Source organism: Struthio camelus, chromosome 9 (assembly GCF_040807025.1).
Source record: "Struthio camelus isolate bStrCam1 chromosome 9, bStrCam1.hap1, whole genome shotgun sequence".
NCBI classification, from domain to species: Eukaryota; Metazoa; Chordata; class Aves; order Struthioniformes; family Struthionidae; genus Struthio; species Struthio camelus.
In genome coordinates this window covers 27,111,807-27,127,447 of record NC_090950.1, presented here as the reverse complement: position 1 = coordinate 27,127,447, position 15,641 = coordinate 27,111,807, and the positions used below count along the sequence as shown (strand labels likewise).

At 43.0% G+C, this 15,641-nt stretch overlaps 1 protein-coding gene across 1 annotated transcript; it reads right to left on the bottom strand.

Moving 5' to 3' along the window:
* Positions 1-356: 356 nt before the first annotated feature.
* On the bottom strand, positions 357-14,183 carry TNFSF10 (TNF superfamily member 10). The gene is made up of 5 exons (XM_068954270.1): positions 13,975-14,183; positions 10,208-10,360; positions 8,431-8,473; positions 7,578-7,694; positions 357-6,845 (listed from the first exon to the last, which is right to left on the bottom strand). The coding sequence occupies exons 1-5, from the start codon at positions 14,095-14,097 to the stop codon at positions 6,400-6,402; spliced, it is 882 nt and encodes a 293-aa protein (XP_068810371.1). The 5' UTR covers positions 14,098-14,183; the 3' UTR covers positions 357-6,399.
* Between the last annotated feature and the right edge of the window lie 1,458 nt (positions 14,184-15,641).

Below are 15,641 nucleotides of genomic sequence, written 5' to 3'. Positions count from 1 at the left end.
AGGAGTTCTCCAGGTACTTTTTCTTCTTGGGGCCAGGGCCAGAAAAAGTCAGCTGAGAGAGAAGAGCAGCAGTTCGGGTTTTCTGATTCGTTGGCAATTGCAGACCGAATCTTAATAGGGTATAAAGAAGTGAAATCCCACTAACTTTGCATGCAAATGAATTCACGCATCTGCTTTGGATTTGTGAAAGACAGTGGTGGATAACCTTGTCATTAGCTGTGACAGGAGATGGCTTTGATCCAGACGGTTAGCTATCTGCTCTCGGCTGCAAGGACAGTACCTTTATGTTGCCTTAACAACAGAAAAGAGTGATGTTACTGATGTAACAGGACTGAGGGAAAAGGAGAGAAAGAGGCAGAAGTTAATCACTTTTTATTCGCAGTTTTATCCACTAACTAGATGTATGACCAAATCAGATGTTCCAACAACAACAACAAATTGCAATAGATATTTACCTTTCATGGAACTCTTAAAATGTTGGTGCTTCTCTTGTGCAACGGTGAGGCTCTATCGAGCGCTAAGAGAGAAGGTTGAAGAGCGTTTCTATTTACAGTGTTTTGAAATATCTCTCCGATGTTCCGCTCTTTCCATTTTCTTTTCATCCCATAAAGTTTTAATTCTTGTTTATATCGTTGTTTGTTGTCATGGAAATTTCTGAAAGGTTTGAATGTAGAATGATTATGCTTTTATTGTGGAGAGATGAAGAAAGTGGAAAACAGACTTCAAGGGAGAGATCTCCCATGTAAAAATGATGCATCTCCAACAATTCGCAGAACAGCAAATACAGTTATTTGATTATATCCAGGGGCAGAAGATGTTTTGACTTTTATTATAAATGTTGTATTTTAAGAACGGAAGGCAGCATCTGGTGTATGCTTTCAAAGGTTACAGTTCAGTAAGTGTCACAAGTGAACACTGCTGATGAAACCGTGGTAGTCTAACTATCTATAAAACAGAATGTGCTCAAATCACATTGCAGTTGTTTATACAGAAGTAAATATCTGCAAGCAGACTTCAAAGTAGTGTTAGTTAATTAATTGGCAAAGCTTTGCTCTAACACCGCTAATTCAGAGAGGCATCCATCTTAGATTTACCTTTTCACCCTGTTTCAGTCTGTTATACTTCTCGGTTGCACCATTGTATTCACGTCTCTCTTCGTTACTTGTACATTAAGCAGAGAGAGAACGTGGTTCGTTGCTCACAGATAGGTTTGCTCTCAGTTAAAAGTACACAGTTTATGAAATAATTTATAGCATGAGAGTAGTAGAAGGCTTATTCTGCATTTTTTGAATGTCTTTGGACATTCTTGCTAAGTAAGAAAGATCTGCAGTTTCAGACTTAATGTCACCCTGACTTTGGTTCTGGAGGCAGCAGGCAGCTTTCCAGTGATTCACCGAACAATGAACTTTATAACAGAGTTATAAAGAGTTGCACTGACAAGGGACGGAGGTGTTCTCCTGGCTTGCATGTATTTATTAGTATTCCTTATGATTTGAGTTGTGCTAGTGCCAGAATATGCTGGGTGGGATTGGATTTTTGATACTTCTGTCTCCGATGTTAATTGGGAAGCGTTAATTTGGCTGAATTCGCCAGCAAATCTGCAGTTCATCCGCTTTGTCTTCACCCTGTAGTTGTATGGGATAAATATGGATGACTCAATACAAATTGAGAATAATATGAGAGCTGCAGAAGTCATATCAGACAAGACTAAAAGGATCTTAAAGAGGATTTTGTGTCTCTTGTGTTCAGATTGTTGGTTTCTAAAAGGCAGTTTGAACAACTTTGGATTCCCTAATGTCTGCTAATGCTCTAAGCGTTAGCTGCATCATGTGTTTGATGCGAAAGGATTATGTGCGCCAAAGAAAAGGAGTTTGATTTTTATTAGTTAACTGTGATAGAACAGCCCATAAAAACGGGAAACTGCCTAAACAATGGGTTTCTGCCCGAAGCCGCAGCTCCGTCCGACTGCCCGTGAGCAGTCTGACAGCCTTCCTGCCATGGCCCGCTGTCCCAGCTTGATGTCACCCCCACAAGCTTTCAGAAGAAATTAGTGGGAATGTCTATATAGCTTCTGATTACAAACGTCTCGGGAAACAGACTGGTACTACAAGGCAGCCGTGTTGCAGCAGTCAAGCAATTTAACTACGGTGCCCTGTTATCACAGGACAACGTATGATTTTTAATATGCAACGTAGCATACAATTTCAGTCTTCCAGTATGAAGGAATGGAGAAAAGCTCTAGAGAACAGCGTTATGGGTAATTCTCATGGAAAGGTTATAAACTTCTGCGCAACAATATAGTAAAAAAGCCCTCCCAACTTAGGAAAAATTGGGTCAGACCTGAAGATCATCCAAATCTGTCTGCTATTTTCAGGGAAGGGAGCAAGATACATTGGCAGGATGAATGCGAATCTTGTCTCAGCAGGCTTTTTTTCCCTGTTACGTTGATCCTTACATTCATTCTTTCTTAAACCCTAACGTTTAGATGTCAGCTGAAACCTGAACAAGTGACTCTCAAAATCTCAGTTTCCGGATCAGGCTTTTTAGCTAGTGTACAGCAAAATACATCCCTGATCCTGTTTGGGCAAGTGAACACTGCTGTAATACAAACAATAATAATGATGTTTACAAAGAGAAGCAAAAAATAGACATCTGTTTCTATAAAGTAATGAAAGGTACAATAAAAGCAAAGTTGGCTGACATGCCCTCTTTCCCATAGAAACACCAGAAAAGAGACCCCCTCTGCTGAAATAAAAGCACTCTGTGAAAGGAACATTTTTTAAAATAAAATAAAATAAAATATTAAAAAAAAAAACTGGGCATCCCTGCAGTTTTGGGCTGCTGTCCTGGGGGCCAGTTCCCACGGGTGCGGAGAGCCACACACACGAACCTACTCATCTGCTTGCCAAGGCTTGAGACGTGCCCAGCTATTCCAAATAAAGCCTAATGCAAGCACAGGGGTAAATGTGTTTAGATTGTGTGTCCGTTAGGGAGGCAGCCGTCCCTTTGTTGGACATATGTATGTGCAGTGCTTAAACCAGCAACGCGGGACCTCCAGTTCACCGTCCCTGTGAATTCAATATATCCTCTGCTACAGTTCGGTAATGGTAAGGATGAGGCGTTTCCATACTAAATAGATTTTCCAGTGCTTGAATTATTACCGAAGCCTAGAAACCTGAGAAAAACCTCAAGGGAAGTGTTCAACGTTTTGTAGTCTCTGGTCGTGAAATCATTTTCAGCATCTTCTTCGGTGGCCCGCTTCCAGACGCTGCTCACCAGCTGGGGTCAGGAAGTCAGTTGTACATGAGATAACATCACACGAGTGCTTCTGTTATGCCCTTTGCATCGCAACCAGTACAGTCTCCCTTGTGGCATTCAATGAGTTATACCTGATACCAACCAGTTGTCAGAGGAAAGATTTCAGATTGGGTTGTTGTTACGGGAGCCACAGAATGAGACCAATAATCACTGCAAGACTAAATAATTATTTACTAAAAATGTTTTATATAAAATATATGTAAAAAAATTTGTACAAATTTGTATGTTACTGCAACCTACACCCACAAATAAAAATTTGCTACATTTACCATTTGGCGTACAGAAGTGAGATGAAAAGGATGATTCAGGGTGCAAATCTACCAACGGAAGTTGATCCATCTTTCCATTCATCTTCAAATGTGCCCTGTCTGATACTGCTTTATAGTCTCTCCACAGGACAATGTCTGGCAAGCATGGCTTTGGATTATTCAGAAATAAAATGCAATTATTCAGTATGTTCCCAGTTGGGCTATGGTCTGCAAGCAGAGACCAAGACTATGTATATTTAGATAAGAAAGAAGATAATGCCCGGAAGCATTTCCTAAACAAGTTGGCATGATATTATATATTGGGAGTTGGAAGAGTGACATGGAGTAAAAAAAAAAGCTGTGTGTAATAGACAGTTTGTCTTAATGTCAGCTCTCAGTTTGTGTAGTTTCCCATATTTCCACAGTTTCCTTCCAGTCCTTTTTAGCAGAGCACGACTGCTGGGTTATGTAAATCATTTGTTAGCCATATGGAGGGTTCTCATTCTAAGCTGCCACAATAAATCTGATTTTTTTTTTCACAGTTCAAATGTTTTTTCTTTCAAATAAGCACTTAAAATAACTTCTTAATTTTTTTAACCATTTTAACTTCTTAATAGACTGAGTTGCCAGAAAGTTTGATAAAATGAGTCAATCCTAGGCTTAGATAAAAAGCCTGGGCTGTTTGTAAAGATAAGCAGCTGCCAAAGTCTTTTCACCAATATAGCAGGCATTTGGGTATGTAGGGAATGGTTTTGTACTACCTAGCTTTTCGTATTGGGAAGACCATTTCTGAATTAAGTACAGAAGAAAACCGGACAAAACTTTTGTCACAATATTTCCAGTTCTGTGCTGAAGTAGATGATTTGAGAATGAGCCGAATCAAAGTATTCATTCCAGTAAATGATGGAGAAATTCACATATCTGATTACCACTGAAAGCAGCAAAATTCAACTCTGTGGTAAAACAGCAAACACAGGTTGGAATCATAACCTTAGGTGGACGCCAGTGCGCGTTTCTTCGCTCTACCCTGTGAAGAAAAAGGTATTTCTGAAGTCCCTCTCTTGCTGCTCATACACAGGTGTTTAAGTGAACAACCAAGGTAACTGCTTTTCTGGGTGACAAAATAAGTGGTTGTGTCGGTTTGTTTCCTCTCGTTGAGAAAGCAGGTAGTACGATGAATGAGGCACGTGTTTACTCCCGAGGCCAATATGCAAGGGCTGTACAGTGATTTGTTAATTAGCATAATTTGAAGGTTCCCAAGGCAACCTTAATATATTAAAAGACAGACTACCAGATTTTCCTCCTGGCATCGTTCTGTTGACTTCAAGTAACGATGGCAGAGCAGCTCTCTTCCTTCCTCCCTAGTTTTTTTCACTTTCACCTTCTTCTCCTCATTGTTTTCTCTCAACCTGGTCAAAACGCACGCACAGTGCAATGTGGCACAGCTCCACTGACGCTGTTGTGGAGGTGCTGATTTATGCTAGGTGATTTATTCTGTAGCTCTGGCTCACACAGCTTAAACTAGCAAATTTTTTTTATACATATATATATATATATATATACAAAATAGTCCTAGTCATGCAGTTAACAAATGCAATGGCCAGTGTAAGTTTAAAAAAAGTTACAAAAAATGTCCACCCTTTCCTGCAAACAAAACAAAAATTGAAACGGCATTGCCTAAATTGTAGCTCGTGTTTAAGTACAGATAGCTTTGTACGTTTTCCTTGAAATACTAGTCATCAGGGTGTGTTATTCTGCGTGGCTTCCTACCAGGACTAGGCCAGTCCACGTAAACGTGGAAGAACCATGTCATGCTCAATTTGTGGCAAATGCCTAATACAAGTCAACGTTTGAAGGAAAACACCTTCTTCTGGGTCACGCACTTGCTGTCAGCAAGAGTAGCAGCAATTGTGTTACTGAACTTATTGCCAGCCTGGTGAAATCTCTGCAGTACATCAATTAAGTAAATAGGCACTATCATAATGTGCTGTGATCTTAAAATATTGACTGATTTCAAAACCTCTTCTGTGCCATTTCAGCAGCTGTTTTCTTTTTTTAATGTTCAATATACTGATTAAGATTGATTCGTGTTTATTCAAGCCTTGATCCTGAAAAATGCTTAAGCGCGTATTTAGGTTCAAGCACGAACATATCCCCTTTTAGTCAGACTGTTTATGTGCTTAAAATTAATTAGGCGCTTAAGTGCTTTGTTAGATTAGGTGAAGATGTGTCTTTTGAATTGCCGATGGCCTTTCACTCTTGTAAAACTGAGATTCAAATACAAGCTAAGTCCTTCCAGAGCAATTCCACTGGCATCCAGTACTTGTGAAGGCTCCTTAGAGGAGCTGAGATATTCAAGACAGAGTCCAAATGCAGACCACAAGTACAATTTGATTTCCAGTCTCAACCTGAAGTAACTGGACTCGGAGCAGCCCCTGCACAGCTCTGCTTATCCGGTGTCCAGAGTGCCACAGCTGAGCTGGTTGGGGACATTTCGGCGGCGATGCTGGGAGAGCGCTTACCTGCGTGTGCGTGGGCTGACTCTCGCCCAAGGTATCGCCTGGGACGTGTCAAACCCTTGCTCTTCCCAAAGCCTGCTGGGAAGCGAGACGTGGCGTTTGCTCCTGCAAATGTGCAGCTGCAACCATCTGCCGTTCCTCCTTATCGGCTCATCGGAGGATATTTCAGCACGGTCAGACCTTTTCCACTGAGGGAGCTGAGAATGGGGAGTCTGGTATTGTCAATACTGTTTGCTTTTTACCCCCGATTTTACAGAATTTTAAGCTGGTCCTAACTATGCAAACACTTTCCTTTGGAGCATGGTTTTAGCCTTTTAGCTGATCAAAAAGGCTCCAAAAAAACTTGCTTCTTTGTCCATGTCAACTATATCGCCATTGCTGACAGAGACAAAAATCCTGTCGTCCCTTTTCAGCTGGAAAACGCCACCTTGGTAGATGGAGTAAAGTCCATACTCTGCCTTTTTAGACCAACAGCTTGTTCTTGCACTTTTCATGAGCAAAATTGGCTCTGGATAATTAGTCAGTTTGTAAACATATTGGACCAGCTGTTTAGGGTTTCTGATTTGTGCCAGTAAATCTGAGTCCTCGTTCTCGTTCTCACGGAAACGAAAATAAGTTTGCGAGTAGATGTAATAAAAGCCTGTTTTGGGTATCACTAGCTCTCCGTTTCTCAGCTCCACATTGTAAAGGAAAGAATGGCCTTTCCTTGAGGATTCCCAGCTGCTTATTTTTTGGCCACTGCCTCTTCTGGGTGAGGAATCTGTTTGAGAAAAAAGAGAGAAGATGTGAAGTTAAAAGGCTGTATGCAGTTAAGTCTGGTGTCTGCTAGTCTGGCAGTCAGTTTTTCAAAAAAGAAGTAAGGAAACTGGCTGTTCCCCTTGGTTTCAAAAGGCAGTTCAGTAGGCCCACTCTGTCAAAATAATCTGAAGGTCCATAAATAAGCTGTTTTAGCACTATGTGGGAAGTCACTGTTTTTATTTATACTTTCTGCCCTCCCAAATAAGCGCACATCCTCATGCAGGTACTTAGTAACATAGTTGAAATAGCCATTTGTGGCTGGTACCCTCCGAAGATGTAGAAACCCCACCAAGCCGTTCATTAATACGGCTTGAATGTCAAATCTTCCCTGCCTATGTCTTGCATTTCTAATAGGTCTGTCGCCATAGCAGCTGGGACTCGATACAGCTAACAGAAGGAAATTAAAGGAAAGCAAAGCGGAAAGCTTAACGTTAGGAAGAGGCGTTTCATTTATTGTTGGTTTGTAAATGAAGGTGCCGGGAAGAAAAGTTAGTGAGGAATCCAGAGTGAGCAGCGTTTCTCCCCACGCTACAAGAATGAGCTGGAAAAAAAAAGAAAACCGTTCTGCCCAGGACAAGAGGGCACTTTTAGGATTGGTTTCTTATTGCTCGCAGAAGCGGATGCAAGCATCAAACGAGCAAAGCGGGCAGAAATGCCGTGACCTTTAACTGTTTTTAAGCAGGGTTTTCCTTACTGTGTGGGGATAAAGAATTCTTCCTGTTGCTGTTCCCCGTTAGGTGAGCTGCTATTCGGTACGCCGGATTCTGGGGCGGCTGCTCGCTGGTGCTCGAAAACGTTAGGGCTCTTTCCGCTAAACGAAGATGAGAGACAGAATCCCGCGTTAGGCTCAGCGATGTCAGAAAGCGCCTGACGCCTTGCAAATGTGCCCGTCTCACCTGACCTTATTTTAGGGAATATGTGTTTTTTTAGTCTGTTGAAGCACAGGCTAGACGGTATTGGCTGATAAGGCTCAAACTTCTCTTTCGCTCTTGCTCCCTTCGAAATGTCTTTATGTGCCTCTTTGTTCTCCTTTTTCCTTCTCCCCTCCCCAAATCACCGATGGACAAGAACTTAAAATAACCCCTTTTGTAACGATTCTGCACGCTCCCGATGAGTAATCTTTGAAGTACTCATGGTCTTGACTCAGAACTTAGGCTTTCAGGTCATAATGCTGCCTGCTAAAAGCGTTCAAAGCTGTATGAGCGTCAGCACCCCTGAATCGCCGCGCGCGCCGGCAGCTCGGGGCCCTGCGCTCCCGCCGGCGCAGGCAGTTGCAGCGCTCCCGCAGTGCTCCTGGGCTGAGGTCTCGGTCCCGGATCCATCGAGCACCTTGCTCTAACCACGTGACCGTAACTCTGGCTCCTGAAAAAACTGCCTTCTAGGAATACGTAATCCTTTTCCTGTGACTTGCTGCGGAAGAATTGTGTAACGGGGCAACGTTTCAGTCGCTGTTTTTTGTGCGCTTTTAAAAAAATTGCCTGAATCGCTACACATCAGACCCCATTAGCAGCCTCTTTTTGCTGCAGTTAATAAAATTACTGTAATACCGTTCACTGCAGATGTGTTTTCCTCATAGCTTCTTGACATCATCTGCCAACAAACACGGAGAAAAATAATTAGTTTGTCAGCGGCAGGCAATAGATGCAGGAAATAGACACTCGTTTCTCAAACTCATGAATAAATGGCATGATGAATTTGACCATTAGGCAAATCAAAGAAGCCTGTGTCATTAATTTGTTGTAATAAAGTATTTCTACATTTACATTTTTTTATGTAACTAAACGTCTTGGAAAAAACATTTTCAAGAGAGCCCAGCCATCTGAGCTGCTGCTCCTTTTGAAAATGTGACCCTCGTGCTCTTCTTCAATAAGAAGAGATACAGTGTACAAGCATCCATTTCCATTCCCAGGATAATACTTTGCAGTGCTCTACTTCCATGGGATTTTAGCTCTGGGAAATTAAATTAAATTTATCTTTATATCTCTTATCTATCTGTAGTTTTTAAGCCAGCATATCTTACTTCCTACATTTCCCTTTTTTAATAACTGTTTGCTGATGGCTTTTAAATGCCTCTTACTACAGGCAGGACAGCTGTGGCACGCATGCTCTTGAGATGATTTACCTTGCTGATGAACACGGCCCTGATAGCGCGATTTATGGCTGCGTTCTGTCCTGCCACAGCTGGGCTATTTCTTGTACCTATGCTAGCTTTTTCTGATCAATGAGGGAGCTGGTAGATATATTAGGTGTATATTAGACATGAGATACGTAAATGTCCACAAAGTAAAACAATGTTTTCTTCATGCAGAATTACAGGGACTTCGCTGGCAGAGCTTGCACTGAAGTAACTGAGATCTCTGAACGCATATTAAACTCAGTGTCTATTTTGGGATGCAAAATTTACAAGGTAAGTCTCAGCCTGAAGTGAATTTTTATGGATAAAGTTTTTTATGTGCTGGAGATGGGATATTTTAGAAGCGTTCCAGGAGGTTTTAGCCTTTTTGATTTTCAACCAGGCATATTTTCTTCCCTGTAGCTAGAATTATAGGTATTGCATGCAAATCTGGTAGAAGACTTGCTGAAGCGGGAAGTGTGCGGTGCCCGGCGCTGCGCTCTTGCTCGCGCGCCCTGTTCCCTTTAACATGTTACACAGCTCCTGGCGGGACCATCGCTCGGGCACCCACCTACTTCCCTTCCTGCTGTGTTTTATCTCATTTTCTCGTGACAGGGTATATTTTCGAACAGAGAGTGGCATTTCTCCTAGCTCTGTGACCATTTCGGTCAGGTAGAAAATGATCGTTGGTTTAAGTCAAATACAGCGCCTTTTTTTGGCTGCAAGGGCCAAAACGGGACCTTCTCTTGAAGGACCGTGAACAACACTTTTATCTCACAGTTGCCGTATTCTCTTTAACACCAGTGGACCTCCTAATGGTTTATTCTGGTCTGCGTAGGGGAATTTAGTCCCTTTACCTCCACCCTGTCTCATGAAGGAGGAGGGAGGTGCCTGGACACTTCCGTATGGAGATCTTTCAAGCAGATGTATACAAACCTATCACTTGGACCAGCTTAGTAAAACCTGTTTATCTTTGCTTTATCTCTTCCTGCAGGTAGTGAGACCGCTGTCCTGGGTTTTTTTTCCCCCCCCCCCTTGAGAAGGGTTTCGCTGCCAGCACAATTCCTCTAGAGCCGAAACTGTGGCTTAGCTGCTGCTCCGCAAGAAAGCGATCTGAGAGCCCAACCTCACTTTGCTATTTGGAACTTAGTTCTCTGAGCCTCAATGCCGTCAAGCCCCACTGTTCAATCAACGTGCAGGTTCCCAAATACCTTTTTAATTAACTTTCCCAGTTGCCACTTTACTTGCCAGCAGGGGTCAGCCTCTCTTTCTTCATTTTCGATTACGTCCAGGTTTTGTATGAAATTTCCAAGTTCTTCCCCGGTGAGACAAGCGATGCTGCTCTTTGAATATGTGTCCCGGAGCTGCGTTAGAGGGGAAAGCCAGAATTTTTCGCTTAGGGTGCGCTTGCAGACTTTCAGCTGTGGTACATCGCTAATTCACTATGCTTAGGAACACATTTGCTTTTCCTAGCAGTGCTTACTAGCATGGAGAAGTTATGACTGTACAGGCGGAGTGAGTAATTCATCCTGATTTTGCATCTTCATTTAATTACAATGAGATACCTAATAGGCAAAGAAACACTTAACACCATCTCCATGGACACAAATTTGGTACACGGCACTCCAACTAAATAAGCTTAGTGGAAAATTCAATACCTAAATCATAACCTTGTGAATTCTTTAGTTTCTCTGATTCTGCACTGAAATATCTCTTTTGCACAATGGATTTTTCTTTGCAAATTATTGAGGGTGGAATCAAATATCAGACCTTAAAACTATTTCCCATGCTGTCTTTTCAGAAAATGCCACTTCTGATCCGGGCTCTCTCTGGAACATATCCATACCAGTTTGGGGTAGCTCTGTAGCAATCTGCAACTGTATTTGACCTAATAGTCCAGAACAAAGTCCAGACAACAGAGGTGTTTGGGTTCAGATCAGATTAAAAAGCTGAATGCTTGTGACCTGGTCTGTGCCCTCTGGATAGAGGGAAAGCACCTTTTTTCCAACAGCTAAAGAGAAAGGAGTTTGTAGAGTGGCAAAATTCCTGTTGACTTCGAGGGGATCTAACCAAAAGCATTTAAATCAGAGTGGAAAAGCTTTCCCAAGCTCTGCTGCACGCGCAGGGCTAGGCGATGCACACAACTCAAGCTGGCGCTGTTGTTTAATGTAAGAGCACATAAACTAAGCTGCCTCGGAGTAAACGCCAGCGGATTATGAACTCCTGTTTGCTTTCAACTCAGTGGTGCTGCATCAGCTATAAAGGCTGGTAAGACTTCTTATGCAAGCAAAGTACTACCCAAACTTTGGAAAACCAGCAATCAGCAGTGAACATGCAGAGCATTCCCACCGACTTCTTGTTTTCATATTTAAATGTCACTATTCTTGCGTTAAAAGAAGTTTGGCTCTGGTTTGCTATACATTAACTCAACATGTTCCAGTTTCAGCTGTCCTTAAGCCTGGGGTACTGGAAGCAACAAGAGTCACCTCCTCCTCCTCCTTCACGCTTCATTCTTTTCCTGCCTGTTAGGAAACAAAGGCATTTAGGAAGAGATTTCACACTCAGGGGAGGATTAGGAGAATTCACCCATATTACCCTGCAATCCTTATCTTGCTTAACAGCAAGCCTTCAATGTGGACAGCAGACTCTATGGAGCTTAAGCTAATATTTGAAAAGATTTCTGTCCTTTGTAGTCATCCACGCAAAATGGTGCCACCACAGTGAGTGTTCATGAAGACCTCTGTGTCTTTGCTGAAGAATGCCGTGGTATTTTTAAGTAAGGTTTCCTTGATCTGAGAACTCAAGGTGATGCAAATGATGTGCTTATTAAGGTACAGCTGCACTTAAAGCTAAGGACTTTGATGGATTTAACTATACTAGATTTTGTCACAAGGTAGTTTGGAAAAATAGTGTGCAGACCAGACATTACTGTTTATTGTCTTACCAGATCCAGCACAGCTCACCTCCGAGCTTTGCCCTCTCATCAGGAAGCAAACAGTACTGCACTTCTGCTGTTTGCTTACCAGTCATACTCCCTCCCCAAACAGCTTTATTATACTGTCGTTGGAACAGTGCTTTGCATCCGTTTTGAAATGTGCAGGGAATGCAACCTTGCACCGCTGCCATCTGGTACAGAGGGGCAGAGAAAGCAAAGTATCGGGGTATAGCACGGAAATGTCTACATTTGATGTAGATGGAGAGTGCTGCAGGAATGCTAACAGAACCTCAGCGCTTGTAAAGCTTCTCTCCTATTCTAGGACTACTACACGGACTATGTTTTTAAAAACGAAGGAAGTCTGAGGATATTTGCTTTTCAGCCCTGTATCCTGAAGCATAATGAACTTTATTGTGCTCATGTCTCAGTACTTCCTCCCATAGCAAAACTGTGGAACAAATGATCATATTTGTAGTTCTACTCAGATGGCTACAGCTGTAGAGAGAAAAACTGCTAGTTATATATATATTTTTTTTTGTAAAGATAAAAATATCTGCAGTCTGTGCGGTAATTTGGTGAAGGTGTAGAAAGGTAGACATTGTGAACAAAGAGAAGAAAAATGAGCAGATGAAAATCACAGTACGTATGTTGAAATTTATTCCCCATTCATGAGGAGGATGTGCGTTAGCACCCTGTATTTCTAGATAAGCTTTCTACATCTTTATCATGCACCAGATGAAGCACTGAAGAACAGATACTTAAGGTACACCTACACCATAGATCCAGCAAGGTTACTTTTTAGCCCAGCAGAACTTCAGCATGAGCAGATTTAGTCTTTCACACCAAATACAGGAATATTATTCTTCAGAAATAGTTACATTTTGGGCAAGTATTTTTAGATGCGGTTCTGTTTCAGGTGCACATACTTCAGTGAAAGACAGGGAAAGGCAAGTGTGGCTACTCCTTACCTAGACTGGCAAGCTTGTTAGCATGAAGAGATGAGAAGGCATGGCATGTATTTTTTTCTTCATTACTGATATCATGCAATCTGATTTCATAAAATTATTTTATTTCTGTGATTCTCCAGTTTCACAAAATATGGAACAGTCACAGCTATAAACTCAGCAGAAAAATCTCCAGTTTGTACGCTTTAAAAATATGAGCACTGACTGCAGAATACTGTATAGACTTTGACATTTGCTTCACAACTGATTTTGACTTCTCAAAACACTCTCACTTCTATTAAATTTGGTGTGGGGTAAATGCATGGGGAACAAATAATATTTTGCATTTGTGCAATACTTCCTGGAATTGTGTAACCATAATCCACTTACCTGCAGTTAGGTTCACCTTTGTGCCCCAGGGAGAGCAACATGCTGGTACCAGTATACAGCAGGATAGTAAATTTTAGTCAAGACACTCAGGGGAACCCTGAGTGCTGTGGAGGGGGCTCTGTGTAAAGTGAGACTGCACACAGAAAGGCTTACGTGAATATAAACTAACTGCAAACTTCATGGAATGCAAACAATTTTTTTGCAGGAAAAAGAGTTAGGAAGAAGCTAGTAGACTTAAAAGGCTGGCTGCAAGAAACCCAAAGCATCCAGACTATACAAAGAGTATTTTACAAGTCGTTAAGAGAAATTCAGTGCTGTTTGCGGTCTGCTTGAAATTCCTTTGGGATTAGTCAGTGTCTTAAAACCGTGTGTTTTCCTGGAGGAGGCATTTAAAAAGAAAGGAGTATTTCCCCTCAGCTGCCCTTTTTACCTGTTGTCTACATGTGAACATCCAGTTCACAGGTTACTCCTCAAGTCCTCTGAGTGCTATTAATGTTTCTGCAGTGCTGACAAAGCGCTGCAACGTGATGAGAACAGCAAGTTGGTAACTCTGAAAAGAAAACTCCCCCCACGTTTCCTAATTCTGCGTAAAAAAAAAAAAAAATATAGAGCGTAACTTCTTGAACTAAGCAAACTCGTGAACTGCTCCTTCCTGGGACTCCGTGCCCCGCTCGCCCCCCCCCCCCCCCCCCCCCGCGCTGGTACCAACCTGCTGGAGCTCGTTGGTGAAGTAGAGGAAAGTCACGGCGACGCAGAGGGACTGCAGGAGCACGGCGGCGCCCAGGACCAGCCCGCAGGTCTGCGCGGCGCTGGGGCCGGCGGCGGGCAGCATCGCGCCGGGCGCGCCCGCAGCCTCCGCGCTCCTCCCGCGGCCGCGCTTCGCCCGTCTGCCTCCCCGCCGGGGCAGATGAGGCAGGCGGAGGCAGCCGCAGGGACGGCCCGGCCCTGCCCGCGCCGCGCACCGCCCCGCCGCCCCCTCCCTGCCTCCCTCCTTCCCTGCCTGCCTGCCTGGGGTCGCTGCTGGCGCGGCGCTGCTCCGCTCCGCGCCCGGCCCGCTGAGCTCATGCCTCGCTGCCCCTTGTAATAAGGCTCCCAAGTAAACGAGGATCCCAAATACGGACGTATCGCTCAGCCCCCTCAGATCCGCGGAGCGTTCTGGGCGAGCTCCGCTAGGGAATGGTGGGGATGTGGTTCTAAGAGATCAAGGCGCTGAGGAAGAATATGGGCAGTCCCAGGGTGTCCTGACTCTAACCTGTGTTTTCCCGTAGCTTCTCCCTTATAGATGGTGAGCCCAACCGTGGAGCCCCTGGGCGGGCATCCAGCACCTTTGCATTTAGCTCCTAATCCAGTGCTGCCATTGCAAGTACTCAGACCAGACGGCTTCTCACCCCCTGAGATGCTGAAATGAACCAGGTACATCTTGGACTTCCTTGGTCTGAAACCACTTTTGGGGAGGTTTGTTTGTTTATGTGTCTGTTGGACTCTAAAGTTCCCGCTTGCAAGCTCTTCTCCACGTTATTTAGCCCAAATGGGAGGTTTCCAAAGGCACCGGCGTGATGTAGGACATAGGTCTGTTGACTTGACTAATTGTTTGATCTTCCACCATAAACTTTCATAGCAAAATGATCCTTGGATCCCTGTTTAATGTGGCAGCAGGCAATTTATTTGTCTGACTCTGAGTAGAGTTTAGTCTGTGTGCCAAAGCAGTTCAAATTTGTCTAACTCCAAAACATGTCAAATGGAAAAGATTAACGTTTTCTTGAAAGTGAGCTCAAGAGCTCCTCCTACGACTTCTCAGCAGAGTCAGCGTGACTTTCTGGGTTCATCTGGCTTGCAGCATCCCAGCCACTTACTGAGTGGCGCTGGAGGAACCTCCATTTGTTTTTATTTAATGCAAAGTTTTCCTTCACGTGATCTTCACAATAGAAATTTCTAATAAATTTTAACACATGCACAAAAGAATCTCACAAAAAACGGCTTCCATCCTGCGTTATTGTAGTTCATAAATTCATAAGAAATTTCATATGAGGGAGCAATGTAAAAAGTTGATTAAATGGTGGAGAAGTGTTTCGGAAAGAATTCTGCCTCCTGAATACAGCTTGGCAGATTTTTGTTCCAAATGTTTAGGAATGTTTATCTCATTTGCAAGAAACAAAACTTTCCATTTAATGTGTACTTTCCGAAAAGAATAGAAATAAAAGTGAAAGTAAGCCAGGACACGCTTAAGTTTTGGAGCACTCAGCGTTTGCTTTCAGGAGTTAGTCCCCATTCTGTGATTTTTCCACAGCCTTTTCATGGTTTTCTCCCCAAGCCATGACCGTGACAGAACTATTCTTTGGGTAAATCTGCCAGTTCACATAAGATTTTCCAGAACCA